Below are 22,024 nucleotides of genomic sequence, written 5' to 3'. Positions count from 1 at the left end.
AGGGTTTGCGCCTCTGAGGTCTGACAACCAAGCAGGGCTAGAGGCTGCAATCGGCAAACCCCAAGGCCCCTGGAAGCTTCGGCAGCTGGTGCCCTCGCCCTCGCCCTCGCCCTCGCCAGCGAGCCCCCAGCGCCAGGCCGAGGATCCGCACGTCCTGCCGGAGGGCGGCGGGCGCAGGGGGGCGGGGGCCCTCGGCCGGGGCGGGGGGCGCCAGCAGGGTTCGGGTCCCGCAGGGGAGTGGGGAGCGGGACTTCCGGAGCGCGATGAGTCAGCACTGGGGCGGGACGGGGCGGAACGGGACGGGGTGGGAGGGACGACCCTTAATAAGGCTGGAGGCCTGGCCGGGGCCTGAGCTCTGCTGCCGCCGCCGCCGCCGCCGCCACTGCTGCCGCCGCCGCCACCGCCACCGCCACCCGCGCTGCAACCAGTGAGTTCCTGCCGCCTGGGCCTGCTTGGGGAGGGGCTGATGCTCCCGGGGGCCTCGGAATGCTCCCGGCTGGAGGCCGGACCGCTGGCTCCGGGTCAGAGTGCACCCCTTCCGCCCCTCACCGCAGCGCCGGGATGGGGATCCAGGGGGCCCACGGGGCCAGCAGCGTGCAGGTGGGGCTTTGGGGGAGGGCGGGGAGGGCTGGGCGCCTCCAGTGCAGAGACGGGCTCCTAGGGTCCCGGGGTGAGCACAGCAGGAAATGAGACTCCAGGGATGACAGATTGGTGCTCGCTCTCCCTCTGTAACATCCTTCCGCCGGCCTCTAACAAACTTCTCTCCCTCTGCTGCAGTGCCACCCTACACCATCATCTACTTCCCTGTTCGAGGTAGGGGCCCCATGACTGGGAGCTGAGGGAGACAGAGGTTGGGGCTGCAGCCCACGCCCCTTTACCCCCTGAGGGAGAGCCCAAGACCTCCACCGCACCACGTGGGTACTAGCTGGGGGCCTCCATCCCTGTGCCCCTGAGCTCCCTATAGGCTGGAGTATCCAGCCTCCTCACCGTGGCCAATCCCCTCCCTAGTCCAGTGAGGTCATTGGAGCAGTCCCTGCCCCCATGGGCCCTCCCGAGGGTGCTATGAGCCTGGGGTCTCTGCACACATCCAACCAGCCAATTCCCCTTCCCCCAGGGCGCTGTGAGGCCATGCGCATGCTGCTGGCTGACCAGGGCCAGAGCTGGAAGGAGGAGGTGGTGACCATGGAGACCTGGATGAAGGGCTCACTCAAGGCCTCCTGTGTGAGTGACTGTGCCCAGAGGGGGTCAGGGGCTGGGCCACTGTGGGGCAGCGCCACTGTGGGGCAGCCAAGCTCAGCACTGCTGACAGAGCTGTGCCACCCTCCAGCTGTACGGGCAGCTCCCCAAGTTCCAGGACGGAGACCTCACCCTGTACCAGTCCAATGCCATCCTGCGACACCTGGGCCGCTCCCTTGGTGAGTCTTGAAGCTGCAGGTGGCCCAGGGCAGGGGTGGAGAAGCATCAGCCCAGTGTTCCCTCACATCTTGGTGCCTGCCCTCTGAACCTCTTTCACTTAAGTCAAGCTGCCTGGTAACACCATGGAATGGAGGCAACAGAGGCATGAGGAGGTTATATAAATTGCCTACTGTCAACCCCAGGTCTGCCTACCTTGCACTGCCACACTGGCTTTTGCTAAGTTCTGAGCACTTACTATGCATCAGGACTGTCCCTTCTGGCCACATCTTCCTTCTCATCCCCTGGCTGTGCCCACAGGCAATGGCCTGGCCTGGCAGGAGTGTGTCAGGTGGCCAGTTCTGCATTTTGCTCTCCTGCCACCCAGGGCTCTATGGGAAGGACCAGCAGGAGGCGGCCTTGCTGGATGTAGTGAACGATGGTGTGGAGGATCTCCGCTGCAAATACGCCCTCCTCATCTACACTAACTATGTGAGCCCGGGCACAGGGTGTGGACACGGGAGGTGGGCACAATGTGGGGGGGATTGGGAGTGGGGATGGTGCGAACAATGGCGTCCTGTATTCTCACCCTGTTCCTCAGCCCTCATGTGGCTCTGGCCCAGCCTTCCTCCTGAGTCAAGGTCCCTGGGCTGGGTTGGGCTCAGTGCCAAGGACCAAGAGCTGTTAGGAATGAGACCTAGCCCTCACCCTCACTGCTGGGGGTGGACCCAGTCAAGTAGAGGGCAATGGCACAACCTGCAAGGGCAGGAGCCATACCTGGTTCCTGATAGCCTGGGCTGCAGAGGGCAGGGTTTGGAGGAGGAGGAGCTGCAGCCAGCCCCTGGAAGGGAGTGCTGGCACTTCCAGCGGCATAAAGTATGAAGACATGGAGTGCATTTGGGGATCTGGGACCAGAAGAGCTGAGGCAAGTCATGTGTGTACCTATAGGAGAGGGAGAGGGAAAGTCAGGAGTTGGAGCTGGAGCTGGATGAGCAACCGGTCCAGGCCCCAAGAGCCTTGATCCTGCTTGTTGGATAACCCCTGATGGCAGTGGGGGGAGCCACTGAGGAGTCAAAGCAGAGCCGTGTCCAATGTGAGGTCTAGAAGGATCTTCTGAGGCTTTTGGAGTAGGGATCATGGCAGAGGTGGAAAAGTGGGAATGGGGTAGAGAAGAATCAGCAGCTGAGCTGGACAGGATGTGGCAGTGGCTTGTGGTTGAGTGAGCAGAGGAGCATCAAGGGCTCTGACCTGGGTGGGTGGTGATTCACTGAAATGGGGGGCAAACAGAAGGGGCACCTGAGGGCTGGGGCAGGGGCTGGGGCAGGCAGCAGTGAGGATCAGGAGGGTAACATGCAGCGGTATCTTTCTGGCAGGAGGCAGGAAAGGAGGAGTATGTGAAGGCATTACCAGGTTACCTGAAGCCTTTTGAAACGCTGTTGTCCCAGAATGAGGGGGGCCAGGCCTTCATCGTGGGCAACCAGGTGAGCATCTGACCCTGTCCTACCCCCTCTGCACCGTTCTCTTCTTAAAGATGGTACATAGATGCAGAGGGAACGTATAAATGCGTTACTCAGCAAAACTAGGCAGACTTAGGGAAGAACTCAGACTCCCTGTCCCCGCTGACTGCCATGCCCCCATCTGCTGAGTCCCTGGCCCCCTGCCCTCTGCCCTGCAGATCTCCTTCGCGGACTACAACCTGCTGGACTTGCTGCTGATTCACCAGGTCCTGGCCCCCAGCTGCCTGGACTCCTTCCCCCTGCTATCGGCCTATGTGGCGCGCCTCAGCGCCAGACCCAAGCTCAAGGCATTCCTGTCGTCCCCCGAGCACGTGAACCGCCCCATCAATGGCAACGGGAAGCAGTGAGAGCTTGTGGAACCCTGGGCGGGAAGCTGGGGGGCTGCCTGACTTCTTTTCTCCCTGACCAATAAAATTTTCAAGTGAGAAGCAGTGTTGTGAGCATCGAGTTTCTTGTGGGGAGGGCTCTCAGATCCTCAACAGTCAGGTTCAGGGGAGGGAGGGGGCAGCCAATTCGGATGCTGGAATCCTAAAACACATCAGAGTTTCTTCTTAGGGTTCTCAACCTAGTGTTTACTGAACTCCAGGAACAGGAATAAAGAGAGAAAAAAAATACCAGTACGAAAACTAACTATGGTTTCTACCCTGGAGGTGCCCACAGTCTAGAGGGAGAGAAGCCTCCCTTATATAAACTTATGGGGATCCCTGGGTGGCTCAGCGGTTTAGCGCCTGCCTTCAGCCTAGGGCCTGATCCTGGAGTTCCAGGATCGAGTCCCACATCAGGCTCCCTGCATGGAGCCTGCTTCTTTCTGCCTGTGTCTCTGCCTCTCTCTCTCTCTCTCTCTCTCTCTCTCTCTCTGTGTGTGTGTGTGTGTGTGTCTCTCATGAATAAATAAATAAAATCTTTAAAAAAAAATAAACTTATGCTTTCTAGTTTGGGCAGGCCGCCTGCCACATGCCCTCTGTCCATGACAGCAGAGCCCCGGAGCCAAGGGATCTGGGGTGAGGAGGGGTGTGGGTAGGAGCACAGGAGCTCCGGGTAGCCCTTGGTTGGGTTGGCAGGAGGGTGAGTTGCGTCTGCTCAGGGAGGGGCCCTCCTGGCTTTCTCCTGTATCTTGGGCCATCCAGGTGGCTCTCCCAGGCTGTTTTTTACCAATCCATGTCAGCTGGGCCAAGAGAAACAACACAGCCTGGGAGAGCTGGCAGTGGCCTGTCCACGGTGGTGAGAGGTCTGTTGGTGGGTGAGAAGACCATCACAGAGTTTAAGTGACTCGCTGATGTGTGAGCCGAGACACTGCCAAGGTTATTCATCGTATTGGTTATGATCACAACAGGTTGAAAGATCCTGTTGTGAAAGAACGGTCCATCAACAGGAGACTGGCTGCATCAGAGGCACATACCCCATGGATTATGCCGCTGTACAAAAGCCTGGAGGAGGCCTGGACCGGGCTTCTCTGGCTCATAGCGGGCTGGAGCCACTGAGCACAGCCCTCTTTGCAAGAGATCTTTTTCTGCTGTTCACCTGTCAGTCTGGAAATGACCCTTCCCTGTCCCCCTTGCAGTTGGGAGGGTCCTTGTGACACACTCTGGCCTGCAGGCTGGGAGCAGGGTGAGGGAATCACTTGGCAGTGCAAGAGCCCAGCACTGTCCCCTGCCGCTGTGACTGGTGATGGCAGCCTCCGCCCGGCACAGGGACCACAGGGAGCAGAGCCCCCACTAATGTGGGGGGTACATGGTTTGGCTGAGCAATGACCTTGTGGTTTTACCTTAAGTTCCAGTATTAAAAAAAAAAAAGTTTTTTTTAAAGGTTTTATTTATTTATTCATGAGAGACACAGAGGCAGAGACAAAGGCAGAGGGAGAAGCAGGCTCCACACAGGGAGCCTCATGTGGGACTTGATCCCAGTTCTCCAGGATCATGCCCTGGGCCAAAGGCAGGCGCCAAACCGCTGAGCCACCCAGGGATCCCAAGTTCCCATATTTTAGATCTGCTGTTACTACAGCATAATCTGACCCATCCTGTCTGGTCCGTGCTTCGTTCTCAGGCTAAGAGTATCTGGTCCCCACCCAGCTTTTTCCTGCCTCTGAAGGTGATCGCGGAGGAGTTGAGGAGGGCTTGAGGGAGAGGGCTGTGGGAGTACTCCCCATGCCAAAGCCAGGCCTCTCTGACTGCCCCAGACTAGACCCCGAGAGCAGCCAGCGAGGGGCAGCTAGAGTTCCCTCTGGGAGCAGGAAGACCCCGGCTGGGGGAGGTGACTGGACCTCTGGCTACAGGCCAGGAGAAAGTGGAGCTGATGGATGAGCCTTCTCCAGGGGCTGTAGGCACCCCGGTTGCTACTCCTGGGGGCAGCGCTTGGCCTGAAGACGCTGGCCAGGTGATGTGGCCCCTGGTCGGAGGACAGTGCAGGAGGATTTCAGAGCCAGGCCCTGCCTGCTCCTTCTGCCCTTCCTGGGGTGCTAAATTGTTCTTGAACATCTTGCCCATTGCATCCCAAAGGCCCCGTCCCTGCGGACTGGTGGAGACTCGTCTGTCCTCCATCTTTTTTTTTTCTTAAAGATTTTATTTATTCATGAGAGAGAGGCAGAGACATAGGCAGAGAGAGAAGCAGGCTCCCTTCGAGGAGCCTGATGTGGGACTCAATCCCAAGACTCCGGGATCATAACCTGAGCCAAAGGCAGACATTCAACCACTGAACCACCCAGGTGCCCCTGTCTTCCATCTTCCTCCACACCAGCACCTCCCGCATCTTTCGCCTGGGAGCCACTTCCCGCAGAGCTGGTTCTATCAGTCCTCTGGATATAAAGAACAGCAAATGGAAGTAAGCAGTGCTGTTTACCCAGACTCACTAGCAAGAGTGCTGGCTGCCACCCCTTGTGTTTGGCAGAGACAGGCAAGCAGAGGATTTGGGGGGACAAAGGAGACTTCAGCGTGCCCTAGATAGGGGCTGCAGCCTGGTGAAGGGGTAGGCTTAGTAGAAGTGGGGTGTCCACTCTCACCACTGCTATTCAACATAGTATTAGAAGTCCTAGCCTCAGCAATCAGACAACAGAAAGAAAGAAAAGGCATTCAAATTGGCAAAGACAAAGTCAAACACTCCTTCTTTGCAGATGACATGATACTCTACATAGAAAACCAAAAGACTCCACCCCAAGATTGCTGGAACTCATACAGCAATTTGGCAGCGTGGCAGGATACAAAATCAATACCCAGAAATCAGTGGCATTTCTCTACACTAACAATGAGACTGAAGAAAGAGAAATTAAGGAGTCAATCCCATTTACAATTGCACCCAAAAGTGTAAGATACCTAGGAATAAACCTAACCAAGGAGGTAAAGGATCTATATCCTAAAAACTACAGAACACTTCTGAAAGAAGTTGAAGGAGACACAAAGAGATGGAAACATATTCCATGCTCATGGATTGGAAGAATGAATATTGTGAAAATGCCAATGCTACCCAGGCAATTTACACATTTAATGCCATCCCTGTCACAATATCATGGATTTTCTTCAGAGAGTTGGAACAAACAATCTTAAGATTTGTGTGGAATCAGAAAAGACCCTGAATAGCCAGGGAAATATTGAAAAAGAAAATCAGAGCCAGGGGCATCACAATGCCAGATTTCAAGTTGTACCACAAAGTTGTGATCATCAAGACAGTGTGGTACTGGCACAAAAACAGACACATAGATCAATGGAACAGAATAGAGAATCCAGAAATGGGCCCTCAACTGTATGGTCAACTAATATTTGACAAAGCAGGAAAGACTATCCACTGGAAAAAGAACAGTCTCTTTAATTAATGGTGCTCGGAAAATTGGACAGCCATGTGCAGAAGAATGAAACTAGAACATTCTCTTACATCATACACAAAGATAAACTCAAAATGGATGAAAGATCTAAATGTGAAACAAGAATCCATCAAAATCTAGAGGAGAACACAGACAACACCCTTTTTGAACTTGGCCACAGCAACTTCTTGTACGATACATCTATGAAGTCAAACCAAAGCAAAAATGAACTCTTGGGACTTAAACAAGGTAAAAAGCTTCTGCACAAGCAAAAGAAACAGTCAACAAAACTAAAAGACAACCTACAGAATGGGAGATCAAATAAAGGGCTAGTATCCAAGATCTATAAAGAACTTATTAAACTCAACAGCAAAGAAACAAACAAGCAAAAGACATGATGAGAAATTTCACCAAAGAAGACATACACATGGCCAACAAACACATGAGAAAATGCTCCGCATCACTGGCCATCAGGGAAATACAAATCAGAACCACAATAAGATCCCACCTCACACCAGTGAGAATGGCGAAAATGAACAAGACAGGAACAACAAATGCTGGAGAGGATGTGGAGAAAGGGGAACACTCTTGCACTGTTGGTGGGAATGTGAACTGGTGCAGCCACTCTGGAAAACTGTGTGGAGGTTCCTCAAAGAGTTAAAAATAGACCTGCCCTACGACCCACAATTGCACTGCTGGGGATTTACCCCAAAGATACAGATGCAGTGAAACGGCAGGACACCTGCACCCCGATGTTTATAGCAGCGATGTCCACAATAGCCAAACTGTGGAAGGAGCCTCGGTGTCCATCGACAGATGAATGGATAAAGAAGATGTGGTTTAGGGATCCCTGGGTGGCGCAGCGGGTTGGCGCCTGCCTTTGGCCCAGGGCGTGATCCTGGAGACTCGGGATCGAATCCCACATCGGGCTCCCAGTGCATGGAGCCTGCTTCTCCCTCTGCCAATGTCTCTGCCTCTCTCTCTCTCTCTCTCTCTGTAACTATCATAAAAAAATAAAAAAATAAAAAAAAGAAGATGTGGTTTATGTATACAGTGGATATTACTCAGTCATTAGAAACGACAAATCCCCACCATTTGCTTCGACGTGGATGGAACCGGAGGGTATCATGCTGAGTGAAGTAAGTCAATTGGAGAAGGACAAACATTATATGGTCTCATTCATTTGGGGAATATAAAAAATAGTGAAAGGGATTATAGGGGAAAGGAGAGAAAACGAGTGGGAATATCAGAGAGGGTGACATAACATGAGAGGCTCCTAACTCTGGGAAATGAACAAGGGGTAGTGGAAAGGGAGGTGGGCGGGGGGTTGGGGTGACTGGGTGACGGCACTGAGGGGGGCACTTGATGGGATGAGCACTGGGTGTTATGCTATATGTTGGCAAATTGAACTCCAGTAAAAAAATATGCAAAAAAAAAAAAAAAAGAAGTGGGGTGTCCTGTGTCACTGCTCCGGGGGCAGATTTGTCTTTTTCTGGTTGGTCCTAAGTAGGAAAGGGGTATAAACACCAGGGAAGCTATCACTTATTAATCAAACCCTAGATGTTCTGGGCAACTGGTACAAGCAAGGCTTACTGTCTGGCTTCCTGCATTGTTCCTAGAGATAGTCTAACTTCCCACAGAAGAGATCTATGTACAGCTGCTGACCTCCTGGCTGGCTGTTGAAGAGAAGAGGTGAATTTTCTGAGAAGATTGTTGTACCTTGTTGGTAAGAGTTCTGCTTTCATATGTGGTTTGCCATTGTCTGTTGTGTACACAATGCTGCATCTTTCTGGAGACATGTGACCCCTGCCACGCCAACCAGAAGCCTCTTCCTTAGGCATTGGAAACTTTAGTGGAGAAACATCCTGCAGGGAGAAAACAGGATGCCACTCATTCTCCTTTCAAGGAGCAGCTCCTGATGCATTTTAAGCCCTGGACGGGGGGGCGGGACTGGACACTTGATCATGGGGCACCAGAGGAACAGTCTGAGTCACCCATCGGAAAACCAAGACAGAGATGCTGTGCCACACAGCACCACCCCTGGGGCACATGGTTACCACAGGATCTGCTGAGCAGTCTTGGGACCCCAAGAGATCCCAGGAACTTGGAAGAGACAAGACTGGGGAATTGGCATTGAGGTCGTTGATAAAGAGGTTTAAGAGCGGGCCTTGAGGGTAGCCTGTGGGAATGCTTGCACAGAGGACTCAAGCTGCAGAAAAATCCAGTCGGGGCTGATGGTCTCCAGCAGGCTAGCACTGTGTCACCCTTCTCCAGCAGACCCAGTGCCTACTGGTTGGGTTTTCAGGCACCTGTGTCACATAGCAAACTTGGTGGCTCCTCACTTGGTCATATTCAGTGGGTGAGACTGGGTAGCCTGCAGGCCAGGGGAGGGTCCCCACACTCAGCCTTGGGACCCTGTGCCCAGCCTCCAGCCCAGCTTCTGGAGTGTGTGCAGAGAGCCCATAGCCCAGGTGGGAGACTGGGGGAGTGCTCTGGCAGAAGTGGAAACCGACATTAGGGGGCCTCCACCTACTGTGAGGTTTACAAGCCCCTCTGCTACCCAGAACTTTGGTCAATTTTCCTGCTCACTCCTGACGTGACAAATATCAAACAAAGGGCAACAAATAATTGCCAGCTACTTGAAAGTAATCTCTACATTAAAAGACAGTAATAAACTGGGGGAAAGAAAAGGAACTCAAAAAAGATAGAGACTACACATGCCACATAAGAAGCCTTCAAATAAGCTTTAATCATTATCTTCAGGGAGATAACAAAAGATAGTACATCCAGGAGATGAGAAAAGGAGGCTGTTATAAAGGCCATTCAGGGCACCTGGGTGGCTCAGTGGTTGAGCGTCTGCCTTTGGCTCATGGTGTGATCCCAGGGTCCTGGGATCAAGTCCCACATCGGGCTCCCCACAGGGAGCCTGCTTCTCCCTCTGCCTATGTCTTGCCTCTCTATGTCTCTCATGAATAAATAAATAAAACATTTTTTAAAAATTGAGCATTCAGAGAAATAGAAGGAACTCTTGGAAATTAAAAATGTGATAGAAATGAAAAATCTCGAGATAAAGTTGAAAAATACATTTGAAAATAGAACAAAAGGATAAAAGCATGGAAAGATAAGAAAAATGGTATTATTCTAGGAGGTCCAGAGAGAGGAAGAGACTAGAAGGTAGAAAAAAGTGGGCACCTGGATAGCTCAGCAGGTGGAGCATCTGCCTTTGGCTCAGGTCATGATCCCAGGGTCCTAGGATCGAGCCCCATGTTGGGCTCCCTGCTCAGCAGAGAGCCTGCTTCTCCCTCTGCCTCTGCCTGCCACTCCTTCTGCTTGTGTGCTCTCTCTGTCAAATAAATAAATAAAGTATCTTTTTAAAAAGTAGGGAGATTATCAAATTTTCCCAGGACTTAAGAAGACTGGCTTTGAGTTGAAAGGCACAGTGAGTGCCAGACACATTGACTGAAAAAGGAACCACAAAACAGATCATAAAATTCCAGAGCTCCTGGAGAGAATATAAAGACCCTGCAAGCTTCCAGAGGGAGAAACATACACCACACATAAGGGATAAGGAATCTGGGGCTGCATCAGATATCTTGTGATTTTGAAATTTGTCCACAAATAGTTGGACATCCAGTTGCTCTCCGTGTGGCTGCTTGGATGAAGAGAACATAGTGAGGGGAAGGGCCACTGTGGAGTTTCCCAGGCTGAATTAGGAAAGGTCACAGTTTCTCTTGAGACAACTCACTTTGGTCATTGTGCAAAAGTTCCAGCTACCCTGAGGCTGCCACATGGAGACCCCACATGAGAGACCAGAGAGGGTAGGAGGGGGGTGGTGAGGGAGAGAGCCAGCCAGCCAGTGAGGCACAGTTGTTCCAGACTCCAGCTCCTTTCCTAGCCCTGTCCTGCCAAGTGAGGGAAGAAGACCTCTAAGTGGCACCAACCACAACTGTCATGTGATGTGATCACATGAAACCCTGAGAAAGAACTGGGTGAGCCCATTCAACCCGCAGATTCATACTCAGACAAGATGTCCTATGGAAGAGGAAGGGAGAGAGAGGAGAACTTGACGAAAACACACCTGCTGTCTGCTGTCCAGACCTGGAAGTGACACCCTTCACTTCTTTCTCCATTAGGTGCAGGGGACTCTGTGCCCAGGAGGAAGAAAGGAGTTTGTGGTTCGTAGTCAGTGTCTACCATATACAATCACAGTACGCCTATATAGGAGGTTGGTATGTAATAGCAGTGGGTGGCATGGTGAATAAGTTTGAGAAGAAGAATGATTTAGTATTAGTAAATTTGATACATCATATTGAGAAAAAGTACTGGATCCTTATCTCACACATAAAACAATAACATCCAAATAGATCGGTAGTTCTCAACTGGGGGTGATCTTATACCCCAGGATATATTTGGCAATGTCTGGAGATATTTTTATTGTCACAACTTGTGGGATGCCTCTGACACTTAGGGAAGCTGCCAAACATCCTATGATGTACAGATAGGACAGCTGCCTACAACAAAGAATTATCCACCCCCAGATATCTAGTGTCAAGATTGAGAAACCCTGCAGTACGATTCCCTTACATGTGATGAGAAAAACAAAATATTAACAGAAAAAGGGGCCTGGCTGGCTTAGTCAAAAGAGCATGTGACTCTTGATCCTGGAGTTGTGAGTTTGAGCCCCACATTGGGTATAGAGATTACTTTAAATAAATAAATGGAGGATCCCTGGGTGGCTCAGTGGTTTAGTGCCTACCTTTGGCCCAGGGTGTGATCCTGGAGTCCTGGGATCGAGTCCCACATTGGGCTCCCTGCATGGAGCCTGCTTCTCTCTCTGCCTGTGTCTCTGCCTCTCTCTCTCTGTCTCTCATGAATAAATAAATAAAATCTTAATAAATAAATTAAAAATATGTTAACAGAAAAAAATAAAATATTTCTTCATGACTTTGGGCAGGGATGAGTTTTTTTAATTAAGGATTTTGTTTATTTATTCATGAGAGACACACACAGAGAGGCAGAGACATGGGCAGAGGGAGAAGCAGGCTCCCTGTGACGAGCCTGATGCGGAGTTTGATTCCAGGACCCCAAGATCATGACCTGAACCAAAGGCAGATGCTCAACCACTGAGTCACCCAGGCACCCTGGGGATGAATTTCTCAAACAAGGTCCCCAGATGAATGAAATTTACTACATCAAAACTTAGGGTTTCACCTGTTCAGTGATGGTTATTGTTTATCAGATTATCAGATGATATACTCAAAGGAAATATTTGCAACATCTTATGGGGTGGGAGAGGACTGTGGTTTATAATGTTGAATTTGGAGTTCCCACTAATTTTCCAGAATCCCCCAAAACCACAAAGACCATGAAAAACCAACACACACACACCATCTGTCATGAAAGTTGGAGACATCTGAAGGGAGTCCTGTTAAGAGCTTCTATGCACCAAATAACAGACCCTGACATTCATAAAGTGAAAGCTGGTGGGAAGACAAGGATTTTGGGAGCTGGAAACAACAGATTTGAAATTATGCAACAGGAAGATAGGGAAGGTGCTGCCCTTTCAATTGCTCTTGGGACATTTACTGTCATAGCCACGTTTCATGGCGTAGAGGATGTTTTAGAACATTCCAGAGGAAAAGAGAGAAATAGGACAGACATCAGTCTCTCATTGTAATGCAATACAATGAAAAATAACAAAGCCAGGAGACAAAAAGCCCTTAACGCTTATAGTTAACAATAGTAATTTACAATATTTAGAGATGTAAGTATATTTATATTTATAAATACACTTAATCACATGTCAAAGAAGAAACCAAAACCAAAATTTCAAAACTTCTAGCAAATTATGATAAAGAAACACCATATTCCAGAAGCATTGGTCTGCTTATCTCTCTTTTTTTTTTTAAAAAAAAAGACACATTTATTCAGCGTCATGATCATACTATTACATTTAGCAATCAACAGCATGGGTGCAAAAAAAAATCTACATTAAAACCCTTTGTTGGAATGCTTTACACTTTCCACAGAACAGAAACTAAAATAACCTGTTATACAATTAGTCACAAATACAGTCCTCGAGTTTTTTGCCCATACACATGAGTATTGTCTAAAACATGTCTTCTTTGTAGCAGCTAGGCCCTGCCACCACTGTGCTTGGCTGAGTTCACAAATCTGTTGTAACCTGTAGCTTCCCTGTCACTTCTCTGGCTCTCCTCTCCTGCTAAGCTTTGTTTCCTGGCAGTGATTAAAACCTTCTGCCACTGCCATAGCTGCTGCTGCTGCTGGAACCGCCATAGCCACCTTGGTTTCGTGGTTTGGCAAAGTATTGGCCTCCACCACCATAGGGGCCAGAGCTTCTGCCTCCAAAATTTCCTCCTTTCATGGGTCCAAAATTTGAGGATTGATTGTTGTAATTGCCAAAATCGTTATAGCTTCCACCACCTCCAAAGTTGCTTCCGTCATTACCAAATCCGTTATAGTCATCCCCACTGCCACCGTATCCACCACCACCTCGACTGCCACCGAAGCCACCTCGACCACTGAAGTTCCCTCCACGACCAAAGTTGTCATTCCCACCAAAACCACCTCCACGACCACCACCAAAGTTTCCAGAACCACTTCGGCCTCTTTGGCTGGACGAAGCACTAGCCATCTCTTGCTTCGATAGGGCTTTCCTTACTTCACAGTTGTGGCCATTCACAGGATGGTATTTTTGAATGACAATCTTGTCTACAGAGTCGTGGTCGTCAAAGGTCACAAAAGCAAAACCTCTCTTTTTGCCACTGCCTCGGTCAGTCATGATCTCAATCACTTCAATTTTCCCATACTGTTCAAAATAATCTCTTAGATGATGTTCTTCAGTGTCTTCTTTAATGCCACCGACAAAAATCTTTTTCACAGTTAAGTGGGCACCGGGTCTTTGAGAATCTTCTCAGCAGACAGCCCTCTTTGGTTCCACGACTCTTCCGTCCACCTCGTGCGGCCGGGCGTTCGAGGCCCGTCCACCTCCTCCACGGTGGCCTACGTGACGAACCCAAAGCCTCTGGAGCGCTTGGCGTTGGGGTCTCTCATTACCACACAGTCCGTGAGCGTCCCCCATTGCTCAGAATGGCTCCTCAGACTCTCATCGGTCGTTTCGAAGCTCAAACCTCCGATGAAGAGCTGGTGCAGCTGCTCGGGCTCTTTGGGAGACTCTGACTTAGACATGAGGGCGGTGGGAGGGGAGACTTTAACGATGCTTACTCGGCGGCGTCCAGGGGCAGAAAGGCCTGTCTGCTTATCTCAATGACACTAGCTTTTAATTAGTCTTGCACATTACAGCAATTATTAGAAGCTGTATATGGAAGCTCCCCCACAGCTCATTCTTCAAAGCTGGCCTGGCCGTTCTTGACTCTTTGTCATTCTATATAGATTTTTTAGTATTAATTTTCCCAGTTCCATGAAAAACTTTGATGAAATTTTGATTGGGATTTGAGTGTATTTATAGATTAATTTGGTGAGACTTGACATCTTTATGATATTAAGTCATTCCATTTGGTAAAGCCCCTGAACAGCCGAAGCGCTGGTTGGAGGTAAAGGGAGTGTGGGATTCATGGAGAAGGAAGGAAACCATAAATACTGGCTATGGTGTCATGACCTGTTGCAGCAACAGAGCCCCCTCCATATGTCCTTTGTGGTTCTGAGTTTTGTATATTGAGAGGAAATTGTCTTTGTGAGGTGCAAAGTGGTCATGGGAGGAAAAACATGTAACAGAAGACAGACAGCTCAACCTGTTTCCAATAATACACTCAACAGGTTTTTCTTTTTCTCTGTTCACCTATGAACAAGATGGGGCCTGGAATTTCTGAAAAAACGAACCTTTGAGGGATGGGGAAGATGAGTCTCACGTTTCTAACAGCTTGGATTAGTTGAGGGGTGGGTAAACTCTTCCTGCTGTCTGTCATCCCAAATAACCATCAAGGGCTACACTGGGCGAGGCAGAGACAAGAGCTTTTGTGTGAAGGGACAAAGGGGCTGTAGGCAGAACTCCAAGGGATGACGTGGAGATGGGCAAAGGACCAACACGGAGATGTTCCAGGTCCTAGACCTGATCTGCTGGGTACCTGAACGTCAGTCTGCTGCCAGGGAGGTGCCAGGATGAGTGGGCCGAAGGGATTGTACTGGTGCTTGGGACCTGTGCCCAGCTGAGCTCTCATAAGTCCTCCCTAGTGGAGACTGCAGACTGCAGACCGTGTCCAGTGCTTCAGAATCAGTAACAGCCCAAAGAGGGACCCTGACACAGTGGCAGGCTGACAGGGCGTGGTTCTCATGTTAAGACTAGAGTCTGCAGAATGAGTGAGGCTCCCCATGCTGTGGTGCAGGGAGGGAGGCCTGTGCTAAATACACAGTTAATTGAGTTGCTTGCCTCAAATGCACTCACCTTGTCCTGTGTGTAGCCCACCAGCCATGACTGATTGACTTTATTTTATCACGTTTAAATTAATGGGGAAAGAATAGGGAGATTTCCAGGTCAAGACAGCAGAGTACAACCAGAAATCCACCCTGTTCTTCTCGAAAGCATTAAAATCAGAGAAGAAAAAATGTTAATATTAAATGCGACACAAATATGAAAAGGGAATTCTGTATAGGTTTGAATTAAACCAATCTCTGAAGAGGAAAACAACAACAAACAAACCAGGAAGAAACCCACAGCCTGGGTTTGGATGGGAGCTGAAGGCTTAAATCTTAGCCAGGAAGCAGGCACACAGCCAGACTGAATGCACAGGGCTTGGGGCCAGGTCCTCAGTCTGTACTCAGCTCTGGAGAGCAAAGCTTGAGAGCTCCCCATAGCTGGGGCCAGGTCTCCCCCAGCAGCACAAAGCAGGAGGCCAGAAATGCCTTCCCTGCCAGGTCACAGATGAGGCCAACCCAGAAAACAGGAGTACAGAGTTTGGGAGGGAACAGAGAAAAGCTCTATATATTCTGTTTATATTTTTGTTTCATATTCAGCAGGAAGATAGATGTATTAACTAGATGTTTGCTGGAAAAGGAAATTTATCCATGACTTTTGAAAATGTAAGGGAAACTACTAACAATAGAAACAAAATATATAACTTCCAAAATAATCGTGGACAAGGCAACAGCAGAAAGAAAACTCAGTTAATTCACCAGAAGACAGGGCACCTGAGTGGCTCAGTGGTTGAGCATCAGACTTTGGCTCAGGTCATGATCCCGGAGTCCGGGATCGAGTCCCACATTGGACTCCCCACAGGAAGCCTGCTTCTTCCTCTGCCTATGTCTGTGCCTCTCTGTGTGTACCACTCATAAATAAATAAATAAATAAATAAATAAATAAATAAATAAATAAATAAATAAAACATTTTTTAAAAAATTCACCAAGACAGGAAAAAAGGGAGAGCAAGAAAGAAAGAATGTTAAATAGAACACATACTATAATATGGAAAGTTTAAGTCTCAGTGGCAATACCAATAAATGTAAAGGAGTCAAACTTTTTTAAAAAGACAGACACACCAGGCAGCCCAGGTGGCTCAGCATACCTCCAGCCCTGGGCGTGATCCTGGAGACCCGGGATCGAGTCCCATGTCAGGCTCCCTGCATGGAGCCTGCTTCTTCCTCTGCCTGTGTCTCTGCCTCCCTCCCTCTTTCTCTGTGTTTCTCATGAATAAATAAATAAAATCTTAAAAAAAAAGACTGACACCAATTGAACTAAAACAAAACACGATGAAATTTAATTATATGTTGTTTTTAGGAAACATTTCTAAAACAAGAGAAAGAATGTAAATAGAAAAGATGGGGGAAAATACCAAATGCTAATCAAAAGAAAGCCTGTATAGCAATTGTAGTATCAGAGAACCTAGGGCTCAAAGCAAAATTGTTACAGTAGACACAGAAATATTTCATATTATAAAAAGGGCCAATTCATCAAGAAAATATCCTTTAAAATACGGCTGAAAAAAAAAAAACCCACAGTTTGAAATTGGCTCAAGGAAAGAAACAGTCATAAAAGAAATGTAAACTGTGATCAGATCACCCCTAAATAGAGGCCCCAGGTCCAGATGGCCTTATCATGAATTCTAGCTCTGCTTCAGGACAGGAGCATTTTATTTTTTTTAAATATTTTTTTAATTTTTATTTATTTATGATAGGCACACAGTGAGAGAGAGAGAGGCAGAGACACAGGCAGAGGGAGAAGCAGGCTCCATGCACCGGGAGCCCGACGTGGGACTCGATCCCGGGTCTCCAGGATCGCGCCCTGGGCCAAAGGCAGGCGCCAAACCGCTGCGCCACCCAGGGATCCCCGGACAGGAGCATTTTAACCCTCAGCAAACTCCTGCAATGACTAGGAAAAGGTAGAAAGTGATCATGTCATTTTTGGAAAAGAGATTTTATTTAATTGTTTGAGATAGAGAGAAAGTGAGAGACAGAGCATGAGCAGAGGGAGAGAGGCAGAGAGAGAAGGAGAGCAGACTCTCTGCTGAGCAGGAAGCCCAATGTGGGACTTGATCACAGGACCCCAGGATCATGACCTGAGCCAAAGGCAGATGCTTAACTGACTGAACCACCCAGGTGTCCCTGATCATGTCACTTTAATAGAACTGGACAAGATACCCTGGAGAAAAGGTAACTCTAGGCTACTCTCCCTTATGAGCACTGAGGTAAAAAGCAATCCAGCATTACAATGAAAGAATAGTACAGCATGACCAAAAGATTTGCCCTTGGAATAATAAAAAAGGAGTACAGCAAACACTTACATAGTACTTACTATGTACCAGGCCTTGCTGTAAGGCTTTACAGAGATTAAAAAAATTAATCATCACAATGATACTATGAGGTACAGAGAAGTCAAGGAACTTGCCTAATGCCACACAGCTGGTAGGCAGTAGAGCCCAAGATTTAGTCCCAACTGGCCTCAATCTGTTCTCTTAGCTGCCTCACTCTGCCACCCCTTTAGGTCAACCATAGTTTAATAGATTAGAAAAAAGATTGATGTAATTAAGAAGAAAGAAGAAAAACAATATGACTATCTGTGATGTAGAAGAAGCATTCAATGAAACTGAGCACCCCATTCATAATAAAACTGCCTTGGGAGTTTCCTTAGTATGATCAAGCTCTCTACCATAAGCCTCAGCAAGCCTCATACTTACAGGGTGCCAAGACAGTTGTCACACTTAAGTGCCATCTTAAGATAAGAAATGGGCCAGAGTCCTCTGGTTGTGACGGAAGAGGAAGTCCATTTCCAAGGCGCCTCTGGGCAACCAACCAAGTCACACCCAGATCTGGGAGGGCAGTTTGAATTTTATTGTCTGGATCCTCCATAAACAGAGTTTGTTAGCGAGCTATTTGGAGGTGAATTCCTCTGGATGCAGCAGGTGTCATGAAAGATCCTCTGACTAATTAGGGAAGAAGGCATTCTATGGTAGAGAAAGGCAACAGTGTCGGAGAAAAACCTGGACAGATACTCTTGTGAAGGTTTCAAGGCTTCAGCTTTATCTGAGATAGTTTAAAGGTATTATTGTTTATACTTCCATTTCCTTTGGCATCTGCATCACCAGATCTGCATCACATTTCTGCAGCCCCTTGCCTTTCTGTTCAGAAGCAGTTGCCACTCACTAGGGGGAACACAGTCGGACACCCACCACCAGAATTCCGTGTCTGAGCAGCCAGTGAAAAATGGCTCCCTATGGAAATCTAAAGCATAGGAAACAAAAAGGAGAAACAACAATTATTTTTTTAAAGGATTTTATTTATTTATTTGACACAGAAAGAGAGCACAAGCAGGGGAGCAGCAGAAGCAGAATCTCCACCGAGCAGGGAGCCTGAGCCTGATATGGGGCTCAATCCCAGGACCCCAGGACCCCGGGATCATGACCCGAGCTGAAGGCAGATGCTTAACCGACGGAGTCACCCAGGTGCCCCAGAAACAGCAATTCTAACAAATGGAACTGGGGACTTGAATATTAAGTTTTTATACACTTGCATTCAAGTCATGCCCACATAAGGAAGCCCACTGCTTTTATACCTTATTATTTAAACCTATGAGCTCTTAGTTGGTGAAATAAGAGAAAGAAACTAGCATATGTCAATTATAATTCAATAATAAAAAAGGGAGAGAAGAGAAACTAGACACCTAATATTAGAAAACAAGATACTAGACTCTCATTATTTCTCAATAAGATTACCATCAGCATAGAAAACAGAAAAGCTTCGACAAATTTTTATGTAATAGGGGAGTCCATTAAGGGATCCAGATCAAAACTATTAAAGGCAAATCAATACCGCTCTATTCACAAACAATAGCTAGTTAGGAAATGAGATCACAAAATATAAAAAACACAAGACATCACATAAAATTCCTATGTTAAAAAATGTGCACAATTTTTAAAGAAAAAGTTCTAAATGTTTAGCGAAGAACCAAAAAGATCTACAAAACTGAGGAGTGACATCACATTTCCTAGGTGGAGAGACTCCATATTGTAAAGACCTGGATCTTCTTCAAATGAATCTGTAATCCAGGGCATTTAGGTAAACGTTCTTTGTGCATTTGCTGTGTGCCCAGCACTACTCATTTACTCTTCTTCACCCTAACAGTTGCTCCTTTAGGGCATATGTTATCCTAATTTCCCACTAGAAGGGACTGAGGCATCAGTCATAAAATCACACAGGTTGTAAGTGGTGAACGCAGGTTTTAAAAAAAAAAAAAACCTTATTCATTTATTCATGAGAGACTCAGAGAGAGAGGCAGAGAGAGAAGCAGGCTCCATGCAAGGAGCCCAGTGTGGGACTCAATCCTGGGACTCCAGGATCACACCCTGGGGCAAAGGCAAACGCTCAACCGCTGAGCCACCCAGGCATCCCAAATGTAGGCTTTTGAATCCAGATCCTTAACTTTGAAGCTCTGGTGTTACCTATAGACAATCATGTTTCTAAATCTATTTGGATCAACCCGAACTCTTCTAAAAAATATAGTGTTGGGCAGCCCCGGTGGTGCAGCGGTTTAGCGCCGCCTGCAGCCCAGGGCGTGATCCTGGAGACCCGGGATTGAGTCCCACATCAGGCTCCCTGCATGGTGCCTGCTTCTCCCTCTGCCTGTGTCTCTGCCTCTCTCTCTCTAGCTGTGTCTCTATGAATAAATAAGTAAAATCTTAAAAAAATAAAAAATATAGTGTTGAATGAAAAGGCAAGGTGAAAATTTGTGGCATAGCAAGATATTATTACTACAAGTAAAAAGCACCAAACACTCATATTTTTTCTGCAGGTAAGTGCATGTGCAAGTAGAGGCATTTTTTTTTCTTTAGAGGATTGGAAGATAATATTGGATCCAATAGCATTTGGCTCTGGGGTGGGAGGATTCTTGGTTTTTTGGTTGTTGTTGTTGTTAGGGTCTTAATTTTTAAGGATCAGTATATACATATGCTACTGTGAAGTATTTTTAAGTCACCTAGAAAAGAGTGGAAACAAATAAGCAAAAACAATAATGGGGATTGAGTCAGGGCAGTGAAAATCTGTTACTACTTTCTTTTTGCTTTTCTGTATATCTTAAATTCCCAAAAAAGGAAAAGCAGTGATTTTTTTCATTTTCCATATATAAAATTGTATTACAATAATTTTGGGGGGGTATTTATATGTATGTATGTATTTATTTATTTTTGTATATTTTTTTGTATTACAATATTGTGTAAGCACCTCCCTTGAGAAGCTCTATGCTGGGGGCTGGAGAAGAGAGAAGATCCGATTGTGCCATTGTCACACCTGATCTGTGGCAATTGTTGCTCAAGATGGTTGTATGGAGTGGTAGAAGAAAACTTCCTGGGAAGGTGACATTCAAAGGGAGGAGGAATGAGGAATGGGAGGAAGATGGATCCTCGGGTGCAAATCCAGCCTGTGGATAGAGCCATCTGAGCTGGAACTGGAGAGGTCAGTGCCTGATCTTGAACACCAGGGCAGGGGCTTGGGATTGGGCTTGAGGACACTGGGGAACCACCAAAGGAGAGGGAGAATGGATCTGAGGTTTAATCCCACTCATTCCATGGTGCAGATAAGGAATCGGAAGGGATGAGATGAGAGGTGAGGCTGGAAGACCTCAAGGATGCTTTGGAAATTTCCGGGTGAAAGCTCATCAGTCATGGCCATGAGACAGGCAGGAGGACACAGGAACAAGGAACATTTGGAAGGCAGAATTAGCTGAACACAGCGGCTTCTGGTCTGGAGGCTAGTGAAGGAGGCAAATGTGGATGGTGGTATAGAATGGGACAGGTGCAGAAGGAGAGGTGATAGCGGGGGCCTAGGATGCCTCAGAGGAGGGCTTTCTGGGAGGTGACATTGAGTGGAGCCTGGTGAGTGGGTACCCCAGATGGGTGGGGACTCAGTGAGGGATCTAAGGTCAGGAAACCCCAGACAGAGTTCTGGCAGCTGTGCTGTCTTGGGCAAGCCACTCAGTGTCCCTATCACATTCTGTCTTCTTTTGTAAACAGGGGCTCATCATTCCTCTGCCCTGAGTTGTGGGAGGATTAAGGAGATAACACATGGCAAGTGGTTGGCACAGAGCCTGGTGCTGGATGAACAGGAGATCCTACCCCTTACTCTCAGTTTCCCATCACGCGGTGCCCAGCCATCTCCCATCCACAGCATCCCCAGGCTGCCATCTCCCCATGGCCTTATGTTCCCTTGACCCAGTTAGATGGGATGAGGAAGAAATCCACCCTCTGGCTCCATCCTGCCCCCCTTCTCCTGCCCCAGGGGAAGGATCTATGGACTCAGGTCAGAATCCCGGATTAGCTGCGTAATCCCCCAGCTCTGTCTGGGCATTCTCTTTCCCTACCTAGGAGTAGGGGCCTGCTGGCTAGGAGCCAGAACTGCTGGGCCCTGGGCCTGGTACTGTGAGACCTCAGACAAGGCGTCGATGTTTTGGTGCCTTTATTGGGACTACCAATGACATCTGCAGCGAGTGTCACACGTGCTCCAGTTGTTCTGTGTGTTTGCTGGGGTGGGGGGCCGGGAGGGGGGTGGCACTCCGGAAAGGAAGGCAGGCCTTGATTTGATTCTAGCTCTACCACTCTGCAGCGTCATGCCCATGGACAAGAGATGAAACCCCATAGGCCTCAACTTTTTCCTCACATATAAAGTTAACTCTATTCTAGGCTGCCATGGGGAGTATTTGAGAAAATAAGAGCAAATGAGTTTGTAACTAGCAGGAGAGACAAGAAAGGATGGTAATGGGACAAGAGAATAGAGGATCCCTAAAGAAAAGACCAAAAAGGGCATCCTTGTCCCTGGACCAGGGCAAAGTGTCCCAGCGAACAGGTGCCAGAGAACTGACAAAAGA

The 22,024-nt window shown here is 48.2% G+C and overlaps 1 protein-coding gene and 1 pseudogene across 1 annotated transcript; one reads left to right on the top strand and one right to left on the bottom strand.

Moving 5' to 3' along the window:
• Positions 1–343: 343 nt before the first annotated feature.
• Positions 344–3,334, top strand: LOC129503208 (glutathione S-transferase P). The gene is made up of 7 exons (XM_055315195.1): positions 344–427; positions 778–813; positions 1,115–1,221; positions 1,328–1,415; positions 1,781–1,884; positions 2,766–2,873; positions 3,068–3,334. Coding segments are annotated over exons 1-7 (633 nt in total). The 5' UTR covers positions 344–426; the 3' UTR covers positions 3,257–3,334.
• Positions 3,335–12,791: 9,457 nt separating this feature from the next.
• On the bottom strand, positions 12,792–13,908 carry LOC129502505 (heterogeneous nuclear ribonucleoprotein A1-like; annotated as a pseudogene).
• Between the last annotated feature and the right edge of the window lie 8,116 nt (positions 13,909–22,024).

Source organism: Nyctereutes procyonoides, unplaced genomic scaffold (assembly GCF_905146905.1).
Source record: "Nyctereutes procyonoides isolate TBG_1078 unplaced genomic scaffold, NYPRO_anot_genome, whole genome shotgun sequence".
In the NCBI taxonomy this organism is placed as follows: domain Eukaryota; kingdom Metazoa; phylum Chordata; class Mammalia; order Carnivora; family Canidae; genus Nyctereutes; species Nyctereutes procyonoides.
Note: the sequence above shows the minus strand (reverse complement) of the source record. Positions and strands in the feature narration are given on the sequence as shown.

Excerpts from the sequence above, each read along its gene's own strand:
- LOC129503208 (XM_055315195.1), top strand. Across the intron at positions 1,885-2,765 it reads TCCTCATCTACACTAACTAT|GAGGCAGGAAAGGAGGAGTA; the intron begins GTGAGCCCGGGC and ends TCTTTCTGGCAG. Across the intron at positions 2,874-3,067 it reads CCTTCATCGTGGGCAACCAG|ATCTCCTTCGCGGACTACAA; the intron begins GTGAGCATCTGA and ends TCTGCCCTGCAG.